Source organism: Phasianus colchicus, chromosome 7 (genome assembly GCF_987193195.1).
Source record: "Phasianus colchicus chromosome 7, bPhaCol1.hap1.1, whole genome shotgun sequence".
NCBI classification, from domain to species: Eukaryota; Metazoa; Chordata; class Aves; order Galliformes; family Phasianidae; genus Phasianus; species Phasianus colchicus.
This window is the reverse complement of record NC_143442.1, coordinates 23,497,044-23,524,698: the sequence shown is the minus strand read 5'-3', so window position 1 is coordinate 23,524,698 and position 27,655 is coordinate 23,497,044. Positions and strand designations below refer to the sequence as shown.

The window sequence follows — 27,655 nt, the reverse complement described above, 5'->3', positions numbered from 1 at the left end:
CCTTAAGGAATGGGGCATCCACAAATTAATCTGGGCAGCAAGTGCCTCACCACACTGAGTAAAGAATATCTGCCTAACATCTAACCTAAATCTTCCCTGTTTTAGTTTAAAGCCATTCTGCCACATTCCCACTATCAGACCATGTAAGAAGTCAGTCCATGTCTATTGAACCGTGTTCTTCTCTCTCATTTATCAGAGGGGGTAAACTCTTCTTGTCTTGTCTCTTCTGATAAATGTACCTATACAGTCCTTAAAGGTTATTTTTCACATCCCTTATCATTCACTTCTACACACCTTGGTCTTCCTGATCCCATTTCTGCACATCCAGATGGCATCCCTGTACTCTTCCCATGTCACATGTACAGGCAGTAGAATCAAGGACGCTGTCACTCTTTTTCCTCAGTTTGACCAGCAGGCTCTTGCTCAGCTGTGCCAGAGAAACTATGCTTCTCTACTTGATTTCTTGTACCAGAGAATGAAAAGCTCTTGTGCTCTCAAAAGGGCTCACATCCTTTAAAAGCTGCCAGCTCTGCTCCACTCCTTTGTCCCTAAGGAGTACTTCCCAGGGGATCTCATCCAGTAGTTCCTTGAACAGCTGGAAGTTAGTTCTCCTGAAATTGATGGTCCTGACTTTGCTTTTTTTGCTAGGCTCTTATTCCTTCAGATCCCAAGCCTAACCAGGGCATGATTGCTACAGGGTGCTTCCACTCTTAACCCCTTTAATGAATTCCTTGCACCGATGACCACCAGGTCCAGTAACACTTCTCTAGTGGATTTGTTTAATACCTGTACAAGTGAGTTAGCTTTATTTAAGATATTTGAGTTTCATATGGCAGAAGGAAGAACTGTTTTGTAGAGAGTGACCTAGTTTATCAAGAGCAGAGCTGCTGACTCTGGGCTGTGTTTACAGAGGTGGTTTCTGCTGTGTGATGTGTCCGTGCATATGTAAAAATGTTTGAATTCTGCAGGTCTCTTATTTCAGATAGTCATGTATGATTAGGGTACAGTGATACACTGAATGGTGTGCTTAGGAGGTGAGGAAGTGTGCACAATGGAAAAAATAAATATCTGGTTTCCCTGTTTCATAGGAGTGGTCAGTATATAAATGAGAAAGTAGTGTTAAGTATTCAGGTGTTTTTTTTTTTTTTTTTTTTTTTCCAGTCAAGTTTGCTCTAGTTAACTGCTATGTGGTGTTTATGTCTGCAGGAGAGGGAGTTCCTGAAGAACTATGTGCAACGGATAGTTGATGTCAGGCCTAATTTGGTCCTTGTTGAAAAGACTGTGTCTCGAATCGCCCAGGACATGCTGCTAGAGCATGGTATCACCCTAGTCATCAATGTCAAGCCGGTGAGTGTTTCATGTCAGATTCTACCTTACAGTAGAACTCTTAATTTCTCCTCCTAGCAGACTCCTTGAAGAAAGCACAGAAAAATCATATTTATTTTCTCTCCTAAACAAACCACAGCTTTTCTTTTAATGGCAATTCATTTCCAAGAAGACAGAACAGGCAAACCTAGAATGTAACTTTTCCTCCTGCTCTCCGCTGTGCCCTTGCTGGCAGGTCTTTACACTGAATTGACTTTGACTCCTATTTGTTGCACATGCTCAGTGGGTCCCCTGTGATCCTCAACAAAGCCCCCTGTTGCTGTGAGGCAGGGTGAGCCAAACAGAGTTGGCTGTCCTGACAGACAGCCCTACACTGACTGCACTGTATCTCCTGGAACTTCCTTCACTTGAATGGGTTCAGTTATTTTCATGAAAGGGCTCAAGCTTCTCTCTCATCAGTAATATTTGCCAAAACTGCTCTTCTTAAAATTTTATTTGGGGATGGAGAGTGATTGAATGACTAGATTTAATTCAGAACTTAAAAAGTAAGAAGTAACTGTAGATTCTTACTGTTCTTCTCGTTTTCACAGCAAGTGTTAGACCGTGTAAGTCGAATGACTCAGGGAGACTTGGTGATGTCAATGGATCAACTGTTGACCAAACCACGTTTGGGAACCTGTCATAAATTTTACATGCAAGTGTTTCAATTACCTTATGGTAAGTAAAGCTTGTTGTATCCTGCTTTGTGTTGCATGAGACACTGTGTTTTGTTCTTAACAAGATCTGAACAATCACGTGCTTTGTGTGATCAAGTATTCTTATTATTAATTTTTCTTTTCTTTTGCTACAACTAGGAATAAAAGTGTTATTAATATTATTAATATTTATTATATATTAATAATATTAATAAAGGTGTAGACAAAAAAACTTGATCAAGAAGTGCAAGGTCTCCCTATCTTACTAAGATGAGAGATGCTAGCTTTTAATTAGGTTGGATTGTTTCTTCTAAATTGATTTTTTTTTCTCCTTCCACTGCCCTGGAGTCCACTGTCCAACTTCCTATTCAAAATAGGAAGGGTTAACTTTAGTGCTAGATAAGATTTCCCAGGGTCTTGTCAGCAAAGTGTTGCAAATAGTGCAGAATAGAGATTTCATTATCAGTCTGTGCACCTGTTTGGCAGCTTAACCATTGTCACTGTAAATAATATTTTCACAAAACAAGATTGACTATAGTTGTTATCCTAATGCTTGAATTTTGCTTTTCTGTTGTTTTTTGTTGTTTTTGTTGTTTTGTTTAGATCAAACAAAAACTCTAATGTTCTTTGAAGGGTGTCCTCAACACCTGGGTTGCACTATCAAGTTGTGTGGTGCTGCCGAGTATGAACTGGCCCGTGTGAAGGAGATCTTGATCTTTATGATCTGCGTGGCTTATCATTCCCAGCTAGAAGTCTCTTTCCTTATGGATGAGTTTGCCATGCCCCCTACTCTCACCAAAAACACTTCCTTTCACTCCCTTATTGAGGAACCCGGAGATGAAAATGAGCAACAGGACCTATTCAATGGTGAGGATTTCAGCACGGCGATCAGAGACACTGAACCTTCAGCTGAAAAGCTTCCAGTGATCTCTGAGTCAGTGTCATCTGATGAGGTCATCCTGCTTGAACAAAGAGGTTTATTTGAAAGAGGTGACCAGGAGAACAGTCAGCTGGAAACAATGTCCTCAAAACAGCAAGAGCACCACAAAATGGAGTTGTCATTTCCAGTGTTTCACTCTGTACCTCCAGCAGTACCGGAAACATCTGTGCTCCCCCTCCACGGCATGGACCAACACTTGGTGACTCTGGACAGCCAGCCACTAGAGCCTCTTCAACAGGCAGATGATCTGCAGGAATCCAAGAATCAGATGAGAGTCTTCAGAGACCCTCTCCAGGATGATACTGGTTTATATGTTACAGAAGAGGTAACGTCTTCTGAGGATCGTCTGAAGACGTACTCTGCAGCATTTAAGCAGGAGCTGAAAGATGTTATTCTCTCTATTTCTCCTATAATGGTGTTCCGTGAACCGTTTCTATTGACTGAAAAAGGCATGAGATGCCCTGCTCGAGAATACTTCCCTGAGCAAGTTTATTGGTCTCCTCTCCTTAATAAGGAGTACAAGGAGTTGGAGAGTAGAAGGAAGAGACAGTTATTGCGGGATCTCTCTGGACTACAAGGGATGAATGGGAGTGTCCAAGCCAAGGCTATCCAAATTTTACCTTCCCATGAGCTGGTCAGTACTAGAATAGCAGAGCATCTAGGTGATAGCCAGAGTTTAGCCAGAATGCTGGCTGACTATCGAGCCAGGGGAGGGAGGATACTACAGAGAAGCACAGATCCCTTTGCCCAAATTAAGGATGTATCCGGTGTTCCTGCTGGAAGAACTGGATGCAAAATTGAAGAGGATGAGAAAGGACTGGCTCAAAGTGAATCCTCCTGGTCTCATAAGGTAAGAGCTATGCCACTCAAAACACAGTTACATCTGTTTCCCCTGGAACATGTAGTCTTTTATGCCAAATGTTGAACCAGAGGCTTTTTTTGACTAAGTCAAAACCATTTTAGATTGCAGTGCTCTGGGCACTTAAGCTAATATAACCAAGGACTAGGTGAATATGAGAAAAACTGAATGGGGAACTGACTGCAAAATTTCCCTGAGAAGGGAAAAGCTTGTGAGACTCAGTTTAGTAGATTGACTATTCAGCTCAGCTGCATATGACTGATTCCTGTGGAGGGGCGGAAACTTCTTTTTTTCTGAAACAGCTTTTCAGCTGCTTGTACTGATTTCTAAAGGTGCAAGAGGGCTTAATGCCATGGAAACAATAGTAGACTGCAATTACATTCAAGTATTTGTTTGTAAAGTATTGGGAGATTTGGAGAAATGTGAAAATGTCTGAATGGAGGGGGTGGTATCTTGTCAGAAATTTCCAAGTAAGGCAGTGTACTTAGAACGAAATATATTTAAAGACAGGGGAAACTGTTATGACAGCTGCTGATTTGTATCTGAGGTCTTGGGACTTTCTTGCACTGGGAACTATACACAAAAAGATATCTATGACAAGAGTAGCAGAACTGGTTTCTTGTAATAGTAATACGTTTTGGTTCCTGAGCTGCTGTTAGCCCCCAAGTTCATGAGTAGAAGTCATATTTTAATGGATGCTTAAATATACACCTGTGTAGCTTCACAGGCAGTAGTCTTACAAGCTGTAAGAGTAGCCATTACTCTACTTGTCTGTGCTGTTTTAAATTTACTCAGTGATCAAAGAAAATATTTGGTGACTTCATAGCTCTGTAAGGTGTGGAAAGGGAGATGGTTCCATTCTGGCAGCAAAGGGTAAATCCCTTCACAGAGAACAGAAAATTGGAAGCCTTTTTGTAGCTGCAATAAGTGATTAAAATATAATGGCAAAGATTTGCCTTCAAGTTGTGCTGAAGTGTACAGTGTTTTGAAGGTGCTATCCATTTGTCTTGGGGCTTTCATTGTTTCCTGTTTTTGGCCGTTTAGCTCCCTTTCCACGGTAACATATATGCATACACTGTTTTTATTACACATACTAGTTATGTTCTTCTAAAAATGGCCAGTTAACACTTTTGTCCAATAATGTAAACTGAATCTGTGGAAAAGGAGTAAGCAGGAATTTATCCTTAAATCTCTCAGAATATAATTCTGTCATCAGCTGCGTGTGGATGAAGATGTCTGTAACCAGTGAGTAAGTTGTTTTCTCTCAACCAGGTGGATTGCTTGAGTCCAGTAAACCATCAGAGGCTCTGTGTTCTCTTCAGTAGCTCTTCTGCGCAGTCCAGCAATGCTCCAAGTGCCTGTGTCAGCCCCTGGTAGGAAAAATACTCTTCTGTAGCTTGTGTAGTTGCTATCTTTCCAAAGACAAGGTCAGTCCTTGCATCTTAACGTATTTCACTGAGGACTCCTTTGTAGGTTTTAATCATTCTCTAATGGGAACTGTTCCAAAATTTTCTCTTGCCTGATCAGGTGGACCCAGAGCTGTATCCCACAGCCTTTCTAATCTCAGGCATGAAGGAGAAGGTCCAATATGAAACTGAATGCTTTAGTTAGACCTTTGACTGCAGAGGTCTGTATGTGTAGGGAGGGCACTTCTTTAGGCAGCAGTATGAGGAAGAGTTAGTGTATATAAATGATGTCCAAGCTTAAAAATAATAATCTCAGAATACTTATAGGTTGTATTACTGAGAGTGGGATTTGAAAATACTGCTGTCTTTCTTATAAAGTCAGCAGTGTTAGGACTTTCATCTACATTTTTAGCTAAGAGGGCTTTGACTTGTTGATTATGATGCAGAACTTGTGATGTGCTTTCATTGCTACTGCTTGGACAAGTCTTGATGTTTCATTGTCTAAATCAGGTGAAATCTTACAGGTGCCTTTCTTGAAAAAGAAGGTCTCATTGCTATAAAAGCTGAGGAATGAACTAAAGAAGGTGATAAGCTCATTTATAAGCAGCAATAAAATGATGTGATTATATTAGACAGAAATATCTGAATTGACAATTCAGTTGATATTTATCTGTTAAGTGTCTTGGTCACTTCAGAATCTGAGAAATAAAAAGCTGCTATTAAATTTTATTCAAGTACTTTCAGGCTTTTTTCACCTTTTAGATGTGCTCTTTTTGTAACAGTTTGGATGTTGATGTTCTGTGCCTAGGTGTTCTTGAAAATATTCTTCATAAGTACAGTTCAATTGTATCCCACTTTTAAATATGAAGTTTAAAGTTGTTCCTTGGATCTCATTAGTGAACTTGACAGCAAGACTTTGGGAATAGCCAAGGCTTGGAGTAGGGGAGCCATTGAGTGTATACAGGGCTGAAAATAGCCAAGCAAAAGGTGCAGATCTGTGCATTTAAAGGCCATTGCACAATTAGCAGTGGCAGAATTCCTCCTCTAAAGCTTTTCTTCTTTCTCTGCTTTAGGATTGTGACCATGGAATTCTATGGAAAAAATGACCTGACTCTAGGAATTTTTCTGGAGCGCTACTGTTTTAGGTGAGTAAATTGTATATCTTATTCTAAACCAAACAGAATCTGTCCCATGTTAAGTGAGTCAGTGTGTCTTCATAGTTCCATTTTTTTTTTTTTAATATGAGCAAGGAAGTTTTTTTTTTTTTTTTTTTTTTAATTATTTCAACTCTTACTGCTTTTGAGAAATTTCCTATTTGATTCTGGTACCTGAAGAATTCTGCATTTATTTTTCTGATACCAGTCTCTGTGGTGACTTGAGAGACAACCATTCAAAGAAAGATCATGGATTTTTCTGTTCAAAGAGGTTATATGGCACTATTTTGCATACCTCTTCCTTCAGGATCTGAAGCTTTTTGAAGGCTCCTTGGCATATTTTTGCCCCCCATAGCCTTTGCTCTAGTACATTGCCAAAATTTGGTATCAAGCACTTCCAGTTGCTTAATTCATACTTTGTGGACTACGTGTAATATGTTGGTAGAAACAGATTCAGTAATAGAAACAGTAAAAAAAAAAAAAAAAAAAAAAAGACTGATAGCTACTAGTATCCAGTCACTACTGTTGTGGCCAATACAGCTGTTGCTGTCAGGGAAGTCTCCTTACGTGCTGTTCCTAAATGAGAACAGTCAGCTGTGCAGCAACAGCTTTCATTAAAGGCTTAGGAATTTTTTTATAGTAAAGATTAATAGTACTGTGACATTAAAAGGCATACTAGATGAGTTGAACCAACTCTTCAGCAGTGTGTTGCATATGATCATTCATAGGTGTTTCCATTTTTCCCTGTAAGGCCTTCATACCAGTGCCCCAGCATGTTCTGTGAAACGCCAATGGTGCACCACATTCGTCGCTTTGTACATGGTCAAGGATGCGTGCAAATTGTGTTAAAGGAGCTGGACTCCCCAGTCCCTGGGTACCAGCACACAATCCTTACTTATTCCTGGTGTAGGCTGTGCAAACAGGTAAGGATGATGACTTAGAATCAGTTGGGTGTGTATGGAAAGATGGGATTGTACAAAAGCTGTTACTAGTGCCAAGCGGTCCTGTGTGTCTGCAAATTCCTCTTGTAGGATTGGAAACATTGAGGATAAAATGTAGTATGATGGAGGTGTATTGGAAAGTATCAGTCCTGAAAGAATAGGCTTAAGTGAAATTGATATATCGTTGGTAACAAGTTTCTGACATGGGAAAAACTAGGACCGTCCTTTCAGAGTGAAGAGCATTGTCCCTTCCATGTGAGTCTATGCAAGCATCAGAAGAATGTGTGTGGGAAAGGGTAGATGTTGAGACCTACTGGCTTAGTAATTGGCTAAACCCACTTGGTATTCTTTGATCTGCTTTAAACTGGACTGTCTGCATTGAGTCAGTGTGATGTCTAGACTTCCTTTAGTAGGCATTAGAAAGTAAATGAAATCTTCATTAGAATGATGAAAAACCACAACATAATAAGCCTGTGTATTATCTGAAACTCGTTCTTTAATTAAACTAAGACAAACATTACCAGCCAGATATTCTACTCTAGCCAACCTTTTCATAAATCTTAAGAGCCTTTTGAGAGAAATGAGAATAAAAAGATTCATGCAGTGCCTCAAACTCAAAACATCTTAATTATCTGTGCTAATGACTCAGTTCACCTACTTAATACTGGCTTAAACATAGGTGTTGGACTTAAAAGATATCTAAAAGAACTTAATGTAGTTGCTGAAGGCAAGCCCTACAATCCTTATGTATACACTGCCCTACACTGTTTATGTTCTGTAACCTTTTATTACTGTGTGCTCATGTAAACACTATGTTTGTAGCTATTAAGTATAAATGGCTGCTTCAAGCTTGCAAGCATTGCTGAGGTTGAAATACACCACAGAGTATTTGTAGGTGAAGAGTCACTAGGGAGAAAGTATGTGATGAAAACGTTGCTGCTGATTGGTCTGCTGGAAATTCTCTGTATACAGGAGTAGCGTGCCAGATAGAATGATGCGTTTGTGCTCCCCCAACTTTTAGTGACTTTTAATATCAACTGGCATTTACTGTTTATCCAGTTTATTGTATCCATCTGTGCATTGTCATTAGCTCTGTATAAACAATTTTTTAGTTGTTTTGGTATCTTTCGGGCTTATGAGTGCTTCTGGTACTAAATTTACTAGATTAGAGTCCAGATTAGCCTGTCTTTTTTTCTGGTTGAAGAGTGAAATTAAGACACTTTGCTTTCAATTTCAGGTGACACCAGTTGTTCCCCTTTCTAGTGATTCTTGGTCTATGTCTTTTGCAAAATACCTTGAGCTGAGATTCTATGGGCACCAGTACACGCGAAGGGCTAATGCTGAGCCTTGTGGTCATTCCATTCACCATGACTATCACCAGTATTTTTCTTACAATCAGATGGTGGCATCTTTCAGGTGAGGTCCTCTGGTTTTTAATAAATGAATTCATTCTCTAGTACTGTGTGAAGCACCTGGCTCTGACAAAAATTCCTTGAGACTGTGCCTCACGGGATAAAGCAAGGGATAGCCAGGACACAGATTATGTGCTGGCATGCAGAGTGCATTGTAGCTGCTATCACTGTGGTGGATGAGGTGAACAAAATTCCTAAGAACAGCCATAGAATCATAGAATTGTTGATAAAGATACTGAAGAGCGCCTGTCCCAAGACAGACTCATGGTGGACACCACTTATGACCGACTTCCTCCTGGACATAGAGCCACTGACAACAACCTTTTGGCTATGACCATCCAACCAATTATTTGTCCAGCTAATAGTCTAGCCTTCAAATCCATCTCTCTCCTATTTAGAAATAGCGATGTGACATGGGGCTGTTAATTGTTCCAGTAGATGATGCTGAAGGGAAACACTTCTGCTTTGGATAAACTAGAATACTTTAAGAACTTTATTCTGAAGCTGAAAGAAGTTGTACATATACATCTATATGAGGAAATTATTAAAAGTTGTCACATTCTCTTCTCAGCTACTCTCCAATCCGTCTACTTGAAGTATGTGTCCCACTACCCAAGATCTATATCAAACGGCAGGCTCCGCTAAAAGTTACAATTTTGCAGGATCTTAAGGACTTCTCTCAAAAGTAAGCTTTGATTTTAACTTATTTGTATTTTGGACTTTGTAGCAAAACACAAAAATATGTTCGGTGACGTAGGTAATACACTTACTGAATATTTGTAATTAAAAATAAATGCATTTAAAATCATTACTTTTCTAGTTGGATGTATTTCTAAGGGAGAGTAGCACTGGAGTGCTGGAGGTCTTTCCGACATTTACCAAATTCCATCAGTACCAATTCATACCTTTTCGTCTGTTGCAGTTTAGCTTAAGAATCTTGTCTTCTACTGGCTGTGTTTATTGTAATCTCTGACTGCTGCATTGTTATGAGTGATCTAGCATGTTTCCATACTAGTAAACAGTCTGGTATGTTTTTGTAGTATGAGGCAAACTGCTGTAGGCCTAGACACCTTCTAAATGCAGGAACAAAAATGTGGAAGGCAGGCATGGTGGAAGAAGCTATCTTAATTCTAACCTGACTGCTGTTTCACCTGGTGGCAGCTTTCCTGTTTGGCTGACTTTTCCATGACTGCTTGACTTCAGAAATTGTCTAGTTTTTGTTGAGAATTGAAATATGTTATTCTCTCTCATCCCTGCTAGTGGTGTTGGTTTAGCTTGCAGGCTGACAGTCTCCCTAGGTGCCAGTAGCGCAACAGCTCTCCTCTGCTGGTAATGCAGTTGTGAGCTTTCAGTTGCTCTCTGAAAACTTCTACTGTTAAGAATAAACTGTGGTGAAGAATGTTATTGTATGTAATTTAGAGATTTCTACAGCATGAATGGATTTTTTTCCAAAATTCATGGTAAATTCAGTGGGACATCCTACTGTGCAGAAGACTGTCATGTATTGTCTTTTGTATTCTGAAACTCTTAACTGTTCAGATTTCTATTAAAGAATGTTGAAGTTGTTTCAAATAATCACAGCTTAACTCTTTGTATTCCTGTTCTCAGGGTGTCACAAGTGTACCTTGCTGTTGATGATCGCCTTGCTTCTCTGAAAACTGACACTTTCAGCAAAACAAGGGAAGAGAAAATGGAAGATCTGTTTGCACAAAAGGAGGTAATGGACTACTTCTGCATTTACAGAGCTTAGGCTCCAAAGGGTGTGGAGAAGCCAGTTGGGTTGAGTGTTACGTCATGTGACAGAACGCTGACAGTTTTTGTTTTGGCAGATGGAAGAAGGGGAATTTCGAAACTGGACTGAGAAGATTCAGGCAAGGCTGCTTTCATCATCACTGGACACACCTCAACAGCTACAATCTACTTTTGAGTCTCTGATTGCTAAAAAGCAAGGACTCTGTGAAATGCTACAAGCCTGGAATAGTAGGTAAGAGAACAGATGCTGAAATGATAACATCAGTACTCTGCTCATTCTGTAAGGGAAGAAGTTCAGTGCTTTTTCTCCCTCTAGTGCAATTGCTATACATGTACATATACGTAGTGCTGAATACCCTTTAATGGCTGGTTGACTGGAACAGAAAATTGTTAAAGGCTGTGTGATGTTGTAGAGCACAACTTTCATCTGAAGAGGGAAAGCATCATTTGAACAAAGGTGGAAAATGGAAGCATGTAAAAGCAATTGAGTGAAATGGTCTCAGGTGGGCACATGCCAAATGAAATGCTTAAGATGATTTATTTTTCTGTTATTTTGAAGACTTTGCACTCATACTGTAGAGCATCTGGGATGTGGTGTTTGCAGCATCTCTTGTTGCTGTAGTGCTGATCAAGGAGGAAAAGATTTTGTCTTTGGCCATAAAACACAGTTTCAGCACGTTAGCAGTCATCTTAGTTTGTGTTAAAAGCTTGTGAAGGCATGCTGGGCTGTATTCTAATATGGAGAAACATAATTTTTGCTTTTTAGAGCTAATATGTGTAACCTATGTTTTGAGTTTATTTTTTAATTTTTTTTAAAAGATTGCAGGATCTTTTCCAGCAAGAGAAAGGGAGAAAACGCCCCTCAGTACCACCTAGCCCTGGAAGACTGAGGCAAGGTGAAGAAAGCAAGGTACAAGCAGCAATCTGGACATTACTTAAACATTTGTTCTGCAGGAACACAGTTGTCTAAAGTTCAACTTCAGTTCACTTTAATAATTAGTTAACTTGTCTTACTGCATTGTGTAATTTTCGTATGTAAACATTTGAATGGCATGTTAGCATACTTAGCTTCTTCTAAAGACAAACCATAAAGACATAAACCAAGATCTATATTCTACAGAAGAAGATGGCTGAAGATATGGTATTATTGTGGGGTTTTTTTGATGCTTCTGGACAGTTCAAATGAATGCTGACAACAGAACTGTCAAGGTTGTGTCAAGATAGGAGGGAAGTCATCTTGTTAGGGGCTGGACTGGATGAAAACAAACTGAGAGAAAATGGCACAGGAGCTATTATCTATTAATGTTATTCCTTATGAAAGAGAGAAGGTAAAATATCAGGAGAGGCAGAGCAAAGAAGTGCAGGGAGAATTATGGTAAATTTTTAAGTTTGTCTCTAATTTGGTTATATCTGTGGGAAGGGGCTGGGAGGATGTGTACATGATCTTGAACTGTTGCCCCTCTGGATGTGTGTAAGGATATAGTTGCCAGCATGCTGAACAACTGCCTTTGTGGGGCTGATGCTCTGAGGAAATGTCCAGACTGCAAGGCAGCACAATACGTGTGTATAGCTTGCTAGCTAGCTATATAGCTATGCTAACAAAATGCAAAAAGAAACCTGGTGGTGCTCTGGTTTGCTCAGCTGCATGCATTTGTGTCCTTTCCACTTAAAACACTTATTAATACTAAAACACGCTTAGCCTTCAGCTAGCTGTAAGTAAGCTTATGTAGAGGAGGAGTGTTGTCTTTAAAGCAGCAGGTAGAGGTGATAGCAGGCATGAGCAGTCTTGTGAAACTAGATTGCTGTTGCTTTGTCTCTTTCATGTACTGGCAGAGGCAGTGATGTGCTGAATCTGAGAACAGTGGGTAGGAATGCTCTGCTGTGGGACATCAGGTTTTGCAAGCGTTCCACAAAGAGGAAGGGATATAGCTTTAAAGAGCCTGGTGTCAACACTGATCACCTGATGTTCTTCCTAGATCAGCAGCATGGATGCTTCCCCACGCAATGTTTCTCCAGCTCTGCAAAATGGAGAAAAAGGTACATTATCTATTTTTCTTAAGATATAAAAAGATGTTTGTTGTAACCCTTCCTGTGGAAACGTAGGAGCCTTTGTTCTTCTGAAGTATCAGAATTGACATTGTACAAGATGGAATTAAGCCAACTATAAGCTTACTGTTATAAAATACAAATAGACTTGAATGTGGGATTGAATAATCTAATTTGACTATCAAGGGTTTTTCTTTGAAATTGAGTATTGTTGATAAGATCTCAGAAGCTTTCTAAATAACTGAAGATCTACATGAATGTGGGGTGTGTATCTTTTCCTTGAGGTGGTTGTATATGCTGAGACCCCTTCCTTATTTGTGAGGCATACGAGTCTGGGAACTGAAGACACTGTGTGCTTAAGTATATGCATCTTTTGGAGGTTATGTGCATCAGCTGCTGGTTCTTTTGTTCTGGGCTTTTCCACCTGCTTTCTAAGTAAAAACTTCTTGAAAGTAGACACTGGTGATGGCTTGGCCTGAAGGCAAGCAATTTTGCTTCTGATAGCCATATAAAATGCTTTCCTTTGTCCTTGGTCTTTTAGAGGATCGTTTCCTGACTACTTTGTCAAGTCAGAGCTCCACAGGCTCCACCCATCTTCAGTTGCCCACTCCTCCAGAGGTTGTATCGGAACAACTAACTGGTGCCAACACACTTTCTGAACAAGATACAACCAGTAGCTCAGAAGGTACAATTCAGTTTTGGTCTTGTATTCATTATCTTCCTTCTCTGTGGCAAGTGTATGAGATCTATTTAGGAAATGGCAAATATAGTAACTTTGTGGTCTACTATCTTACTCCCAAATGTACAGTGTAAAGTCTGTGGGGCAGACTGAACTTATCTCTGTTTCAGATGTGTTTGATGGACACTCACTGGGATCTACTGACAGCCAAGTGAAAGAGAAGTCTACTATGAAAGCTATTTTGGCTAACTTATTGCCTGGAAACAATTATAACCCCATTCCATTTCCCTTGTAAGTACTGCTTAATACATACTATGTACAAACAAGTAGCCTGGTAAAACTGTAGACAGAGCTATGCATGCTTTTTTTGCTTTGTATATAATTTAAGTCATTACTGGGTTTGCATCCAAATAAGCTAATGATCTTCCTCAAGACAAGCAATTTTCTTTCCTTTCCTAAGTGTTTGTAGATTGCCCCCTTTTCTTATTAATGACCCAATCCTTCTATTATATCCTTGTAGAACTGTGGGCTCTGCCCACTAGGTCACATCCCGCTGCCCAACACGAAGCTCAAACCTATGACCCTGCCCTTTTTATCAGATTCTCTTTTTGCTAGTAGACATGCCACTCCAGAAATCTTTTAAGAGGGGAAAGAGAGGTACTTTCTAACTTGCCTCAGGGAGGGAACAGAAACGTCCTTCTGTAATAAAGACTTACTAAAGCTACATGCCTGCTTCTTCTTTTTGCTTCCAGACCTCTCCCAAGGGTTGGACTCAAATGGGCATTTTCTGGGTGTAGGTCAGGTTCAGTGGCTGCTGCATGTGCCCTCAAGTCCCTTTCACGTGAAAATGAGCAGGCTGGAAAGTTTTTTCAGCTACTCTGTCTGTATGTGTTGTAGTGTTTCTTGTTTGACATGAACCTAATGTTTGGCAGCCTAAGTTTAAAATCTGACTTCTACCCTGAGGTAATAGTGGAGGCCACGGGCTGGTGAGGTAAAAGGTAAATGAAAGAATCCTATAGGTAAGTTAAAGAAAATCTGATGAAAACTCAGGAGGCTTTGGGAAGGTTTCTGTGCTAAATTTCTTGTTCAGAAGACTTTTTTTTTTTTTTTTTTTTGCCTCCTAACTTCACTTTGCAGACTATTCTGCAGGACAATTAAAGCAAACTGGCAGGTTTTTAGTGCCATGAGAAACAGTGGCTGCTAAACAGAAATAGGCTTTAACTTAGAGCTGGTCCTCTGGTACTTGAAGCTTGCTTGACGTGATGATTGCTCTAACACATTACCAGTTAGATTTAACTACACAGCTAGCTATGAGTGGGTCTGCTGGGAGAGGCTGATCTGGGATGCTTTGGCTCTGTGCTAAGACTTGCAGCTTGTGCCTAGAGTGCAGTGAAGAGATTGGGTTTTGACCAAAAAGTAACCTTTTCATAAACTTCTACGATCTGCTCATAGTCTCTGTATTCCATTTTCATGCAGTGACCCAGATAAGCACTACCTAATGTATGAGCATGAACGCGTACCTATTGCAGTCTGTGAGAAAGAACCAAGCTCCATCATAGCTTTTGCTCTCAGGTACTGGTGTTACTTGCTCTTCATCTGACATGTTATATTCTGGCAGCTTTTCTGTGCAGGGAATACTTAAATCCTAATGGGAGGAAACAAGCATGACAATTTCATCACTCAGCTGCTTTGAGAGTTTCTGACAGAGCTGAAGTTGCCTACTTATACTACTGAGATATGGAATGTAGGTTTTCCAGCTTTCAGTTGGATTTTGGGCTTTTTCTACCTGCGCAAAAATGATTTAATTATGGTGTTCTGTTAAAGCTAATGCTGATAGAGGAAGAAATGTGAATAAAGTTAGCTCAGTTCTCTAGCCTGGAGACAGTGCAAGTGAACTAAGGAACACTGACTGACTATTTGTAATACAATCTCTCCCTTGCCTGCCTTCAGTTGTACTAGTTCCTGCTACTGCTTAGCTCTGCAAATCAGCTACTTCAGTAAACCTTGGAGCTTTCTTGGCACCAGGCAGTAGACTTTGAGTAGCTCATTCTTAAATTGCAGAAGCAACAAGGGGGGAATTTTTCCCACAGTATGATCTGAAACAGCAGCTGTCATAAAGGAAATAATCCTAGTTATAAGGAAAAGTAATAGAAGCATTTCCTACTGTAGGTTTGTTTGCTGTTTCTGAACTGAATCTTTAAATTGATGCAGCAGGGTTTCCCAGAGAAAAGCTTTTACTTATTTTCATTTCTTTATCTTTTTCTCCTTCAGTTGCAAGGAATATAGAAATGCCCTTGATGAGTTGTCCAAAGCATCTCCAAAAAACGGTACTGAAGAAGGACTACAGCCAAACAGGTTAGATGCAGGAACTACATTATATGGAGGAAACTATAGTAGCAAAGTAGTTGTTCTAAAGCAGCCACAGGGAGGACCCAGAGAATATGCCACTGTTAGGATCTCTGCATTCTGATGGAATCTGGCTCTGCTGGCTCCTTCGTCTGTCCCTTGACCATATGTGTGATAGAAGCACTGGCTTTATTTAACTTGCCTGTGATGATGGAAGCAACTGTTGCTATGGAGCTCTGAGAGGTTTTGTCAGAGAGGAGAAAATGAACAACTCTGAGGAGTATCGTCACAACTTCACACTATATCCTTTTCCCTTAGCAGCATGTGCCATTAGGCATAGAGGAGAAATAACTAGAATCATAGTATCACCAAGATTGAAAAAGATCTCCAAGATCATCCAGTCCAACTGTCCATCTATCATCAGAATTTTCCACTGGACCATGTCTCTCAGTACAACATCTGAATGTTTCTTGAATGCCTCCAGGGTTGGTGACTCCACCACCTCCCTGAGCAGCCTGTTCCAGCACCTGACTCTTTTTTGAAAAATTATTTCCTAACATCCAACCTAAATCTCCCCTGCACAACTTGAGGCTGTTCCCTCACTCCTTATCATTAGTTGCGTGGGACAAGAGGCTGACCCCCACCTTGTCACCCTTTACTACAGGAGTAAAGCAGTAGTGTCTCAGCTGTTTGTTGCCCTTACTATGACATTTTTCCTTTCAGTATGTCAGATGGCAAACCAAAGAGTGGTAGTCCTGTGCGCCTGCCTGAGGCTAACATGGGTCCTTCAAATCGTGCTGCTGAAATGGAACAACGTAAGACATTTTCAAAGTCATGTATATGATATTAACTTCAGACTTCAGTCTATTCAATCTGTTTGAACTCTTTTGAAAGTTGTTATAACAAAGAAAATGCAGTCTGAGTACCATCATCTTGTTCCAACTGGGCTTGCTGAGTTTTGTCATGTTTAAATTGTGACTTGTCTTGTAGTCAACTTGATGCAGAACATATTGTATTTTTTTATAAGTCTCTGTTCATAATAGCTTTCTCTGATTCTTAAGAGAGAATGTTACCATCCTGTGCTTTAATGTATTATTATTACATAATGGAACATATTTTATTCTTGGGCCTAACATATTCAGTGGGGCATAATGCTTTTATGTTCTGACCTCTTCAGCTCTGCCTTGTCTAAAATGACACCAAATATTTTCAGATGGAGAGGGAGGTCCTCACACTTTTTGTGTGGCTTCGGGATGCCAGTGGGGTAGACTTTTGTGTTGTAGTCCTTCTCCACCATTTTCTTGAAGTATGACTATATGGATCATGCTACAACTCCTGTTTTGAATTGTATTTGTTGCATTTGAAATGTTGACGCTTCACCCTAGCAAGCAGAAACAGTGACTGGAGCTTGTATTTATTGTTCTTGTGAAGTGTGCTCTCTTGAATGACTCCATCATTCCACAGTGTCACTCAGGACATCAAATCTGCTGATCTAATGGACATTGGTTGCCTGAAGAATTGCAGGTTTGCTGGGTGATGTCACCCCTCCAGTTAAAACAATGAACGGAGAATGCTTGTCTGACTCAAGCCTTTATTAAACTGCTTCTGGTAATGCCAATACCATCTTCTTTATTCTATTTGCTGTAGCAAAGAAACCATCTAGCGTTTTGTCTTTCTTCCGTGGCACGGGAGGAAAGAGCCCAGACCTGTCTTCCCAGAAGAAGGAGACCTTACGTGGTGCTGACAGTGCCTATTACCAGGTTGGACAGATGGGTAAAGAGGGAGCGGAGAGCCAAGGAGCAGAGCCACAAGGTACAAGACTGCTGCTGTTGAATCCATCTTCTGTTTTGAAGTGCTAATTCATCCAAACCTCACTGATACTTAAAAGGCCCAGAATGCATTCCAGCTTATACTTTTTCAGTGGTTTTAGCATTTTCCAACCCCAGCATGCACTGAAAACAGATGACCGAAGCACAAAATGTAGATTTGTCCTAAGAATTTTGCTCTGCTTTATAAGAGAAATAGAAAAATAGGGGCTTTTAAACCCCTGTGCCTAAAAGGACATTGAGTAGTCTGAATATAAATTGACTTCTGTTTATCAGCCCATGCTCTCTTCCTTGCTTCCTGTTTTACTTATTGTTTATGCTCACTCTAAGCAAAGAGAGAAAGAGAAAACTTGTACTTGTGTCCTAGGAATATCAGTGCCCTTCTAGCATACATTTAAGGACAGCTATGCCTCTAATTCTGTAGTTGCCAGTGTATTCTTGATGAAAAGAAAGTAATTTTCTCATCATACAGATTTACAAGCATTATCTTGCATAGCCCTTTAGATGATGGTGATGATAATGAAGAAATCCTTCATGCTTTCAGATGAGGTGGATGGAGGAGATGGACAGAAGAAACAGCTGGTGAATCCCCATGTGGAACTCCGTGAGTTTTACATAATAACTTGAAGTCTTAACTGACAAAATCCTTTTTCCTTCTGTATGTAATGAAAGTCTTCAGGTGGATTGCTCTATCTATAGCACTTCCCATGTTTTTATATTTTCTTACATAAAGCTGTATGAAACAGGAGGGTCAAAAGATTAATAACAAGGCAGTACCATTTTTGCTTTCCCTAATCCATGTCTGATGCAAAAAATACTGCATGATCTGCCTTCCTCCTCCATTTGGATTGTTGTCCCTTTGGCATATACTGTGAGCTAACCTAAAGGAGGTTGGTTTTTTTATTCTTTTTTTCCTGCAAGCCTCTAATGTAAGTTGTATTGATTTAAGTGCCCAAGGTACAATAGGTATTGGAGCAGGATGTTAAAGAAAGTAGGATTTTTTTTTTGAGACATCATGAAAATCCACTTAAGTGTCATCTCAGGTAGTTAGTGAGTATTGCATACTGTTATTGAGGAAGAAGTTTTCTTGCAGAGTTCTCAGATGCGAATGCCAAGTTCTACTGCAGGATTTATTATGCTGGCGAGTTTCACAAGATGCGTGAAGTGATTCTGGGGAGCAGTGAAGAGGACTTCATCCGCTCCCTCTCTCACTCGATGCCCTGGCAGGCGCGAGGTGGCAAATCTGGGGCTGCATTCTATGTGACTGAAGGTAAAAACTGCTGCCTCATCTTTTAGAATTAGAGGGTATTGTTTAGAGCTGGTGATGATTAGTATGTTGTGTAATCTCTGATTACAGAGGGTTGCTGACTGTTAGGTGGTCAGTCAGAATGGAAGGTTAAGTGTGTTGTTTGGAGTATTCAAAATCAGATTTTTTCTTGCTTTTTTCACTTTAAAAAAAATAAAATTAATGGGCAGGAGGGAAAAATGGAGTTCTATTTTCAGTAGTGACAGCTAGGGAGACCAGTTGAGCAGAAAGGTGGTATTCTGCTAGGTGAATTTCAGTAAACAAATTCAGTATACTTCAAGGAAAAATCTGATTATTGAAGATACTGTTTCTTATCATCTCACATGGCATGTAATATTTCCTTGTTTTCAACAGCATTTGATTTTAGTCTCTTGCTCAGAGCAAGTCTTCAAAGGAAGAGTCTGTAGGCCGCTTTTATTGTATTCATAAGGAGGCCATAAAACTGAGTTAAATCAAACTTCGACAGTCTGTTCTTTCTGGCTTACCAGCAGATTCAAATTTAGAATGTAGCCGGAAAAGAATTATAAATATAGCATCTTCTGTAGCAAAGAGTTTAAGAGAATGGCAGTCTTTCAAACTATTTCAATTGCATGGCTGTTCTAAAGAACTTGCAAAAAATGTCACTCACAGTATAACATCTGTCTGGTATTTAAACAGATGATAGATTCATCTTGAAGCAGATGCCTCGCCTGGAAGTCCAGTCATTCCTCGACTTTGCTCCGCACTACTTCACTTACATCACTAATGCAGTTCAGCAGAAGGTATTTAAAAAAGTGCTTTTATGTTTGGCAGTGTTGTGTATTTTATGGATCAGTAGGTGTTCCCATTAACCATTTTCATTTAAGCAAAAAGAATATCTGTTGGGGGATATGAGTTGTATTAAGAATATGTTCGAGGTGAAACACAGGAATTTCACAGGAGATTCTAAGCTGCAATGCACAGTGGTACTTCTGAGACTTGATTGCTTGCCTGCGTGCAGAGATCTTACCCAGTGTCTTTTCTTAATCAGAAGCCCACAGCACTGGCCAAAATCCTTGGGGTGTATCGAATTGGGTACAAGAACTCTCAAAATAACACTGAAAAGAAACTGGATCTGCTTGTCATGGAAAACCTTTTCTATGGAAGGAAAATGGCTCAGGTAAGAGCAATACGTTTTGACCATGTGTGACAGAGTTTCTGTTCCACTACAGTGCATGCTCTTTCTGGTCTGAGAGCAATAGCAGGCTTAATAGTAAATATATTTTGCATATTCTCTAAGGTGGCAGTTAGTGCCTGTATTTGTGATCCTCAGTAACCTGATGACTGGATTCGCTCATTCAGATAGCTGTAATGCATACTTCAGTTGTTAAGTCTTATTTGTCCATGAATATCTGTGTCTGTGAGAGCCTTACCAATTTAATTAACAAAATGCTACAGTTTTTTGTATGAAATTAACTAGTATTACCTCCTATTGTATTTAAAAGGAGAGCTTTTCATATGGTGATAGTGAAGAAAATTACATAATAATGCTTTAAACTCACTGTTCTTTCTCTGAACCGTTTCATGTGTGTGATGAGGTCTTGAATTCAGCCTTGCTTTTTAGTTAAGGGAGAATGGCTTGTATGAGACAGTAGAGACCTTACAGTGACAGGGACAGAACTCTTCAAATACTAAGTTGGTGCTGAAAAGGAAACTGAAACAAATGTTACCCTTCCTCCTCCTGTCTGACATCAAGAAGGTGGGTGGTCACAGAAATAAAGATTATGGAGTTAATCAAGTCTTGACTTGATCAGTCTACTCTAACTGGACATGCTTCAAGTAGAGCACTGGGCTAGAGACCTCCAGAGGTCTTTTCCAGTCAAAGAAGGTATTCTGTGGTCTGTCTCTTGTCTTGTCAACCCATGTTAAGTGGTTCATCAAGCAAGGACCACCTCCTTCTTCAGTGCCTTTTGCTGTTGTCAGCATTTGAGTCTATAAGCTGGCTGGGAAACTGAGTTTGCCCATACGATTTAAAAATAGAGGCATGCGTTTTCCTGTTGGTTAGACTAAATATTAATGAAATTACTTGCCTCAAATTTGAGATTTAAAGTTGCAGAGCTTTTGTATAGATTTACATGCTGCTCTCTTCTTGGGGAACTGTTATTTTTTGCTGTATTAAATTTTGTTTGCTACCTTCCCTGTAGTGAGAAGGGAAGAGCTACCCTGCTGTGATCCCTGGTCAAACACTGCAGTCAAGCATGTTAAAGTCTTTAATCTTACAGAAGAAAGTGGAAAATGTAGTGCTGTTCTCCATTTACAGGTTTTTGACCTAAAGGGCTCCCTCCGGAATAGAAATGTTAAAACAGACACGGGGAAAGAAAGCTGTGATGTCGTCCTATTGGATGAGAACCTTCTGAAGATGGTCCGTGACAACCCTTTGTATATCCGTTCCCACTGCAAGGCTGTGCTGAGAGCTTCTATACACAGTGATTCCCAGTTCCTCTCCAGCCACCTCATCATAGACTATTCTCTGCTGGTGGGTCGTGACGATACGAACAATGAGCTGGTTGTTGGGATTATTGGTAAGTTGACTGTTGCTTTTTCTTGCTTTCATGAAACTGCTTTCTTCTGATTTCAGAAGAACTCTTAGAACTGTATCACCACCATCCAGAGATGTGTGTTAAGAAAGCTTGTCTCCCAGCTGCTGGAATACTGCCCTCGTCTGTCATGAGTGTTCACAGTGGAGGCAGGAAGTTTTTTTCTCCAGCTCTTGTACCATTTGTACTATCACTTGCATTAGTAGGAATATATCTGGGAAACATTAGGAAGAATATATACATGGGGCCTTACAGGTAGTGAGAAAACATTCAAGTTGATCTTTAACCTGCACTTTGACTCCAGTTGAGATAGAATGTCTTCATATGTGTTTAATCTTTAAAATTAAGTTCAATAATATTTACGTATCTGTTTAAAGAGTAACTTCAGTGAAATAGATCTAGGTAGGAACAAACAGTGAGGACAGAAGTAGGGGTGGAAGAGGGAGATAAAATATTCTGAGATCACTTGTGGTCATGTAGCCTGACCTGGATAATGAGTGTCAACCAGGTAATTCCTTTGCTACGTCCTCTGACTTGTGACTGGAAAGTAGAGTGCCATCTTTAGACAAGTAAGGTAGTTGTGTGCAAAAATCTTGGAAGTGATTAACTTCATCTTCACTTTTGCAGACCTGAGCATTTGTATGCTTGTAATCATTAAGCACATTTTTCCTAAAACTGGTTTGAAAACAGTTATGATCTCTTTCTTTGCAGCCTTCTTTTCCAGAGTCACTTGTATTTCCAGTCCTCCATTTCATGAGGTGTAAATGTTTTAGATTGGCAGGTGGCTGCACTGATGAGGAATCTATTAGCCTAAATGGCTAGGTGTTCAAGTTTTGATGCTACTAGCACCTGTAGAAAAATAATGGAAGCTGTTACAGCAAAGTGAGGCTTCTGATATGTTTCTAGGAGGAAGGTCAGCTAAGTGACTTCACTTTTTTTTTCTTCTTTTTGTAGAGGTAGGACTTTTAAATTATCGTATTCACCCCAGCCAAATAGAATGAATAATCTGAAAAGTGAAGCTACTGTTCTGGCTATGGAAGCCTACTGTATTTTCTTCCTTGTTAAAGGAGAAATCATGTATTTTAGAACAACACTACTTGGGTTATAGCAGGTATGGCATGTCTGTGTATGGATTTCTTTTTTTCTTGCAACAGACTATATTCGCACTTTTACCTGGGACAAAAAACTTGAAATGGTGGTGAAGTCAACTGGCATCTTGGGGGGACAAGGTAAGGTTATAATTAAAAGCTTTATTTTTGTTCTGTCTACTTTTTATTTAGCTGGAAGCTTTCAATAACTGTGCTAGTAAGGCTGCAACTTCCTTCCTCTGTGCAAAATTGCTCTTTAAATTATGTGGAGCAGAGGAAGGAATAAAAGCTTTCAGAAAAAAATCATGTATTTGTCTGCTTTCATGAGAGACTCTTGAGGTACTCTAATGCCTGAAAATGAGGTGTAGTCATCTACTTACCCGGCTGTTCTGTTTTGTTTCGTGACTATTCAGTGCTCACAAAAACAGATAGAGAGAAATACTAGCAAAAAAGCCCTTTCTGCGTGGCTTCAGAAGAGATTGTCTGAGTCCAAAAAATCAAATATACTCTGGGATTTTAGTTTGGATGAGTCCTTACCAAATGATTGACTGCTGCTACCAGATTTTGAGGAGCTGATGAGTTTCCTATGTGGAAATAAGAGAGATGTATTTCATGCGCAATTTCCAAGTATTGGTCACATATTAATAGGAAAGTTGTTCAAGAAGGGGGAGGGAAACATTCACGATCTCACTGCTTGGATGTCTGGAGGAGATAAGAGCATGATCATACAGTGACATTCTTCCTGGGAGAAATTTGCATCTATGCTGGAAAAAACCTGTAAAGACATGTAAACTGGAGAGAAGGAAAAACAATCAGGGCTAGTGTAAAAAGCCTAGATAGTTCCTCCAGCTCCATGTCTCTCAGTTCAGCGTCAGCTAATCCAGATCTTGATCTCATTTGTTTCCCGAATGTTTAAGAAATAAAAAAAAATCTAACCATACGTGCTGATTCCATGTACAGCATGCATTCATCCATGTGCCATGTAGTGCGGTAACTTCACGTGAAAGCTGTTTGTACTGCAGTGTATGTTTTTAACCCATTTCTAACTGCCTTTGACTTTTGCACATTAGGTAAGATGCCAACTGTGGTCTCTCCAGAACTGTACCGGACCAGGTTTTGTGAAGCTATGGACAAGTATTTCCTGATGGTGCCAGACCACTGGACAGGGCTCGGCCTGAATTGCTAAACTAAAGCCCATATTAGCAAAGCCCAGGAGGACAGTGGTGTTACAGGTCACTCTGTTTCTGTGGTTTGCCCAGCAGTAAGCAAGAGGATTCCACATCTGCACTGACCATATGCGTCATGTTGCAAGGTGTGAAATTTGCTTGTTGCACTTTAATCCTTTCTTGAAGGATGATGAGTGGGCCAGTCTCATCAAGTATTTAAGCTGTAAGGTACCGCTGAAGAGCACTGATAAGAGACTTTCCCTCTGTCGGTAGGGAAGGTGGTGATATCTCCATGTATGAGCATTGAAACCAACACTATTTCTTTCATGGTGGTACAAAAGTACATGATCTCAGTAAGTTTTGCACTCCTTAATTGGTGTTGAGTATGAGTAGCTCATGTTTCTGTAGTGGATGTGTGGTATTGCAAATGTGAAATAAGCACTCCTGCCCCATGTGGATGAGTGAAGGAAGAATCAAGTTAGTTCTGAAGTTATGCCGTGGTTGCAGTGATCTGTAGTTGACCTGTTTAGGTCCCAAGAATAACTTATGCGTGTGCTTTTTTTTTTTTTTTAAAGGCAGCTCCACAGCTCTGATGCCATAACTCTCTAAATCACTACAGTTTGTAAGTTACAGTACTGCAGTACACATCTGTCTCTGTTGTAATTTGATTTATAGCAGAATCCCGTACAAATGGGTTGTCAGTGATCAGCAAATTGCAAGCCTCAATCTGTATCCCTTCAATCCTAAACAAGAATTTGATTTAAATGTTGCCTAACTCCTTGGAAACAGGTAACTGAAACTATACCCTTTTATGTAAGAAAGCTCAGTTATAGTTATGAAGCTGGTTAACTGTTCCCTCAGCAGAAGGCACCAAATTACTTGATGAAATGCATGCTACCTTACATCAACAACTTTCTCCTTAATTGAAACCATTGTTCCTGGCAGATCACTTCATATCCATTTCAATTTCCAAAGCCTTTCAAACAATGAAACAATGCATTTACCTCATGGTGGAATTTTGCCAGGAGAATGCTTTTCTTGTATTTGTGACATGTTGATGAGAATAAGCATCCCGATCTCCTTTAACTGTGCCATTCCTATGTAAAACCTCTCTTCAGCAGTATTAGACCTTTTTTTGCACCACTGAGATAATGAATGTAGTCTTCTGTAAAATGAAAAACGTGAACTAATAGGTATTTTGTATGTATGATGGTTCAGATATGCAGAGACTTGAGAATCTCTGCGTTATGACAATAAGCACTTCTTTCTGTTTTTATTATTTTTTTTACCTGTTTTTGTAGGTGGCAGACTTACTTTTTAGCTTCAGAATAATATAGGCCAGTAAATAAGAATTTATTTTTTTATGTGAGTTTGAGAGGCAAGAATAGTGTCCTTGGACTTCCACTCTCTTGTGGAAGGACTGACTTCAGACATGGAGTCTGGGACAGTGTAGCTCTTTATGAATTACTCATTCTGACCAATTAGTTGCCTGCTAATGCCATCTTCACTGTAACTGTGAGTCAAAACATGCATTTTATTTGTTCTTCCTCCCACGTTCAATGTTTTCTTCTGCAGTAGATGGTGGTGGTTCTCTTAAGGAGTGTGATATCTGGGCAGCACTGAAAAGAAAATGACTGAGAACTGAGCTGTTGGATCTGAAGGCAACCAGTGCAGTTCAGATCTGAGCTGCTAGGAGGCAACAGTCAGTTATATTGAAAGTCTCTCCCCTTCCCTGAACTGCATTGCAAAGCATTTCTGAACGATGAGCAAAGGTGCTGACCTTGAAGCAGCGTGAAAGTATTCTCACTTCTTGTCTCATCAGTTTCTGGGATGTAGTGTGGAAAGCTGCAGTGATCTGTGCTGTGGAAAGATGACACAGTAGTGCTTGATTTCTCTGGCACAGAACCTCTCTAGTTCAGTACAGTGCTTCAGGTGAAGATTGCCTCTGGAATACATCTTGCCTCCTATGTTGATATGCACTCCTGAGCTGGTTAGTTTTTTGTTGTAGGCCCTTGTGTGTAATGAGGAACCAACCTATCCATCAGCTCAATGCTAATCATTTCTGTGGCTTTAAATGTTCATCTATTGATGTGGAAGAAAGTGTGTGATACATAGCCTGAATCTTTTCTGGTCTCCATTACAGTTTACATGTATGTGTTTTTTTTTTCTTTCCCTTCTAAAGTTTACAGGGAAAAATTTGTCTGAAATCTAAGGTGACCCAACTTTAGTCAGTATGTGCAGTGGCTGGTGGACCATGAGTTTGGGCAGTGTCATGACATTTGCACTAAGCTGATGTAGAGCTGGGATGTGCTAGCTCTGTTTTGTCACCAGTAACTCTTACTCAAGTGCTATGTAGCTGTTCTGTACTGCTTGTCTTCCAGAGTCTCAAGCAGCCGGCTGTAAAAACAACCTGGTCATCTAATTGTAGCTACTGTTCCCCTGTACATGATCGAATGAGGCCATTGGCAGTGTACAAAATGAGAGAACCTTCCGTTCTGGCCAGCTGTTGTGTAGCTTGTGAACACAGAGCCTGGATGTGTCAATTGCAGCCTTTTGGGGCTAAAGTTAAAGCAGTTGGAGAGGCTTGTAAGAATGATCTTGGTCTGGACTCAGTGGCTAGACCAGATCTAGTCATAGGTAAAATAGTAGTGTTAACTGGAATTGGGACATCTTTGGGTGCCACTTAACCTGAAGTGGTAAGCATTTCTAGTTCAAATCCCAGAAGCTGGACAGGTCTCCCAAGATGTTCTCTTTTCAGAATAAGAATTGTCCTTGCATTTTGCTTGCTACAGAGCCAGATTTCTAAGAAAAACAGTAATTTTTGCAGAAGATATCTTTGAGAGACCTCTCTGTTAGACCTGTGTACTTGCAGCATATGCAAGGATGTCCTAAGGGAATAATCTGGGTGTTAAACGAGCCTTTTGATTAGACTATTTCATTTCTTGTTAACACAGGTTTACTATGTGTGTGTAAACAAATCCAGTTGTAAATGCAAAGGCTGCATCCTTTTGGAGTTAGGCTGGCTCTACTATTTTGATCTGAGGCTTTGTGACAGACATCTAAATCCTTGTCCCAGTCAGAAATGGTGACTTGTCTACATGATGCTTGTAAGCAGCAAAATGTCTTGTGGTGACCCAGAGCTGCATTCTGTCCCCAGACGCACACATGAGGGACTCTTGCTGGTTAAGGAGCTCCACTGGGCTCAGGTGGAGTTACCTGTGGAATGAGTGGTCTGTCCTCTATGAGAATGACCAAAACCAAATTAATCACTCACTGGTAGGAGTCTGGACTATTCAAAGCACTTAATGTATCATAATGTATGTATTCCTAATCTACGTTGCTTCAACTGTATTTTATAAAGTTGATGTACTAAACTATTTGAGAGTAACTACCTTGATTACTTGGAGAATTGAAATGTAATGTATATAGATAAAAATACAAATAAAGTGACTAAACTACATGTGGGTCCAGTCCCTGTGATTTAGTAGTTATGTTTCTTACAGCATCTCTCTTTCCTGGTCACACAGCAAGGTGCTTGCTCTGCTGGAGGTTTCTGGCTTTGTATGCAGCATAAGCATGCCTGAAATCTCTGCCTTGTTTGGCTGTTCTGATGAAGGAGGATCTGTGGGCAGCTCTCCAGGTCAGCGTTTATAAAATGTGCAAATAACCTGTTCTGCACTTCTCCCACCTTTCCTCTTTGCAGCTGCTTTTCAACTGTGCCGTGTGAGATAGAGCTTTTTATCCAGCAGGTGGCGGTGTTTCAATGGCCCAATTCTTCCACGAGGCAGATCTTCAGAAAAGATCTCCAGGTATTTATGTAGTTTTCTCAGAAGTGGATAAGGTTAAACTTTCTGGGATTATTATTTTAAAAGTGAAATGACTTGCCTTAATTGCTTCATATTGCTGTAACTTTCTTTCTTAAAGCTAAAAATGATGTGCAGTTAGATCTGGGAAGGGGATTTGTTGGTTCCTAGACAGTATTAAAAACTAAAATGTAAGGAATACCCCTGCATTGTATGCCATCTCTGCTTTTGCCAGATGAGTCTCAGTTTTATCTGCTACTCTATGAATCTACCAGAAGCAGGAGGGGGATGTCCATTAGTATAGAAAATTTTCAGAAGAAAACTGAGTTACTTATATCTTACCTAGGTAGACCTG

General features: G+C 40.0%; 1 protein-coding gene across 8 annotated transcripts in view; it reads left to right on the top strand.

Annotated features, from left to right (window-relative positions):
* Positions 1–26,955, top strand: part of PIKFYVE (phosphoinositide kinase, FYVE-type zinc finger containing) — a 63,335-nt gene extending 36,380 nt beyond the window's left edge. For 7 of the 8 annotated variants that reach the window (XM_090144128.1, XM_090144127.1, XM_090144129.1 and 4 more), the window contains 25 exons: positions 1,207–1,347; positions 1,917–2,043; positions 2,625–3,811; positions 5,093–5,193; positions 6,300–6,371; positions 7,132–7,303; positions 8,559–8,737; positions 9,305–9,418; positions 10,342–10,450; positions 10,563–10,717; positions 11,305–11,395; positions 12,462–12,522; positions 13,073–13,216; positions 13,381–13,501; positions 14,687–14,782; positions 15,482–15,565; positions 16,280–16,371; positions 17,204–17,368; positions 17,927–17,986; positions 18,476–18,652; positions 19,346–19,449; positions 19,698–19,826; positions 20,967–21,228; positions 22,398–22,477; positions 23,407–26,955. In XM_090144128.1, coding sequence (XP_090000254.1) covers positions 1,207–1,347; positions 1,917–2,043; positions 2,625–3,811; positions 5,093–5,193; positions 6,300–6,371; positions 7,132–7,303; positions 8,559–8,737; positions 9,305–9,418; positions 10,342–10,450; positions 10,563–10,717; positions 11,305–11,395; positions 12,462–12,522; positions 13,073–13,216; positions 13,381–13,501; positions 14,687–14,782; positions 15,482–15,565; positions 16,280–16,371; positions 17,204–17,368; positions 17,927–17,986; positions 18,476–18,652; positions 19,346–19,449; positions 19,698–19,826; positions 20,967–21,228; positions 22,398–22,477; positions 23,407–23,517 — 4,134 coding nt within the window. In that variant the 3' untranslated portion in view covers positions 23,518–26,955. The remainder of the gene's footprint in view (positions 1–1,206; positions 1,348–1,916; positions 2,044–2,624; positions 3,812–5,092; positions 5,194–6,299; positions 6,372–7,131; positions 7,304–8,558; positions 8,738–9,304; positions 9,419–10,341; positions 10,451–10,562; positions 10,718–11,304; positions 11,396–12,461; positions 12,523–13,072; positions 13,217–13,380; positions 13,502–14,686; positions 14,783–15,481; positions 15,566–16,279; positions 16,372–17,203; positions 17,369–17,926; positions 17,987–18,475; positions 18,653–19,345; positions 19,450–19,697; positions 19,827–20,966; positions 21,229–22,397; positions 22,478–23,406) is intronic. The other variant, XM_090144131.1, reaches the window with a different exon arrangement.
* The last annotated feature ends 700 nt before the right edge of the window (positions 26,956–27,655 follow it).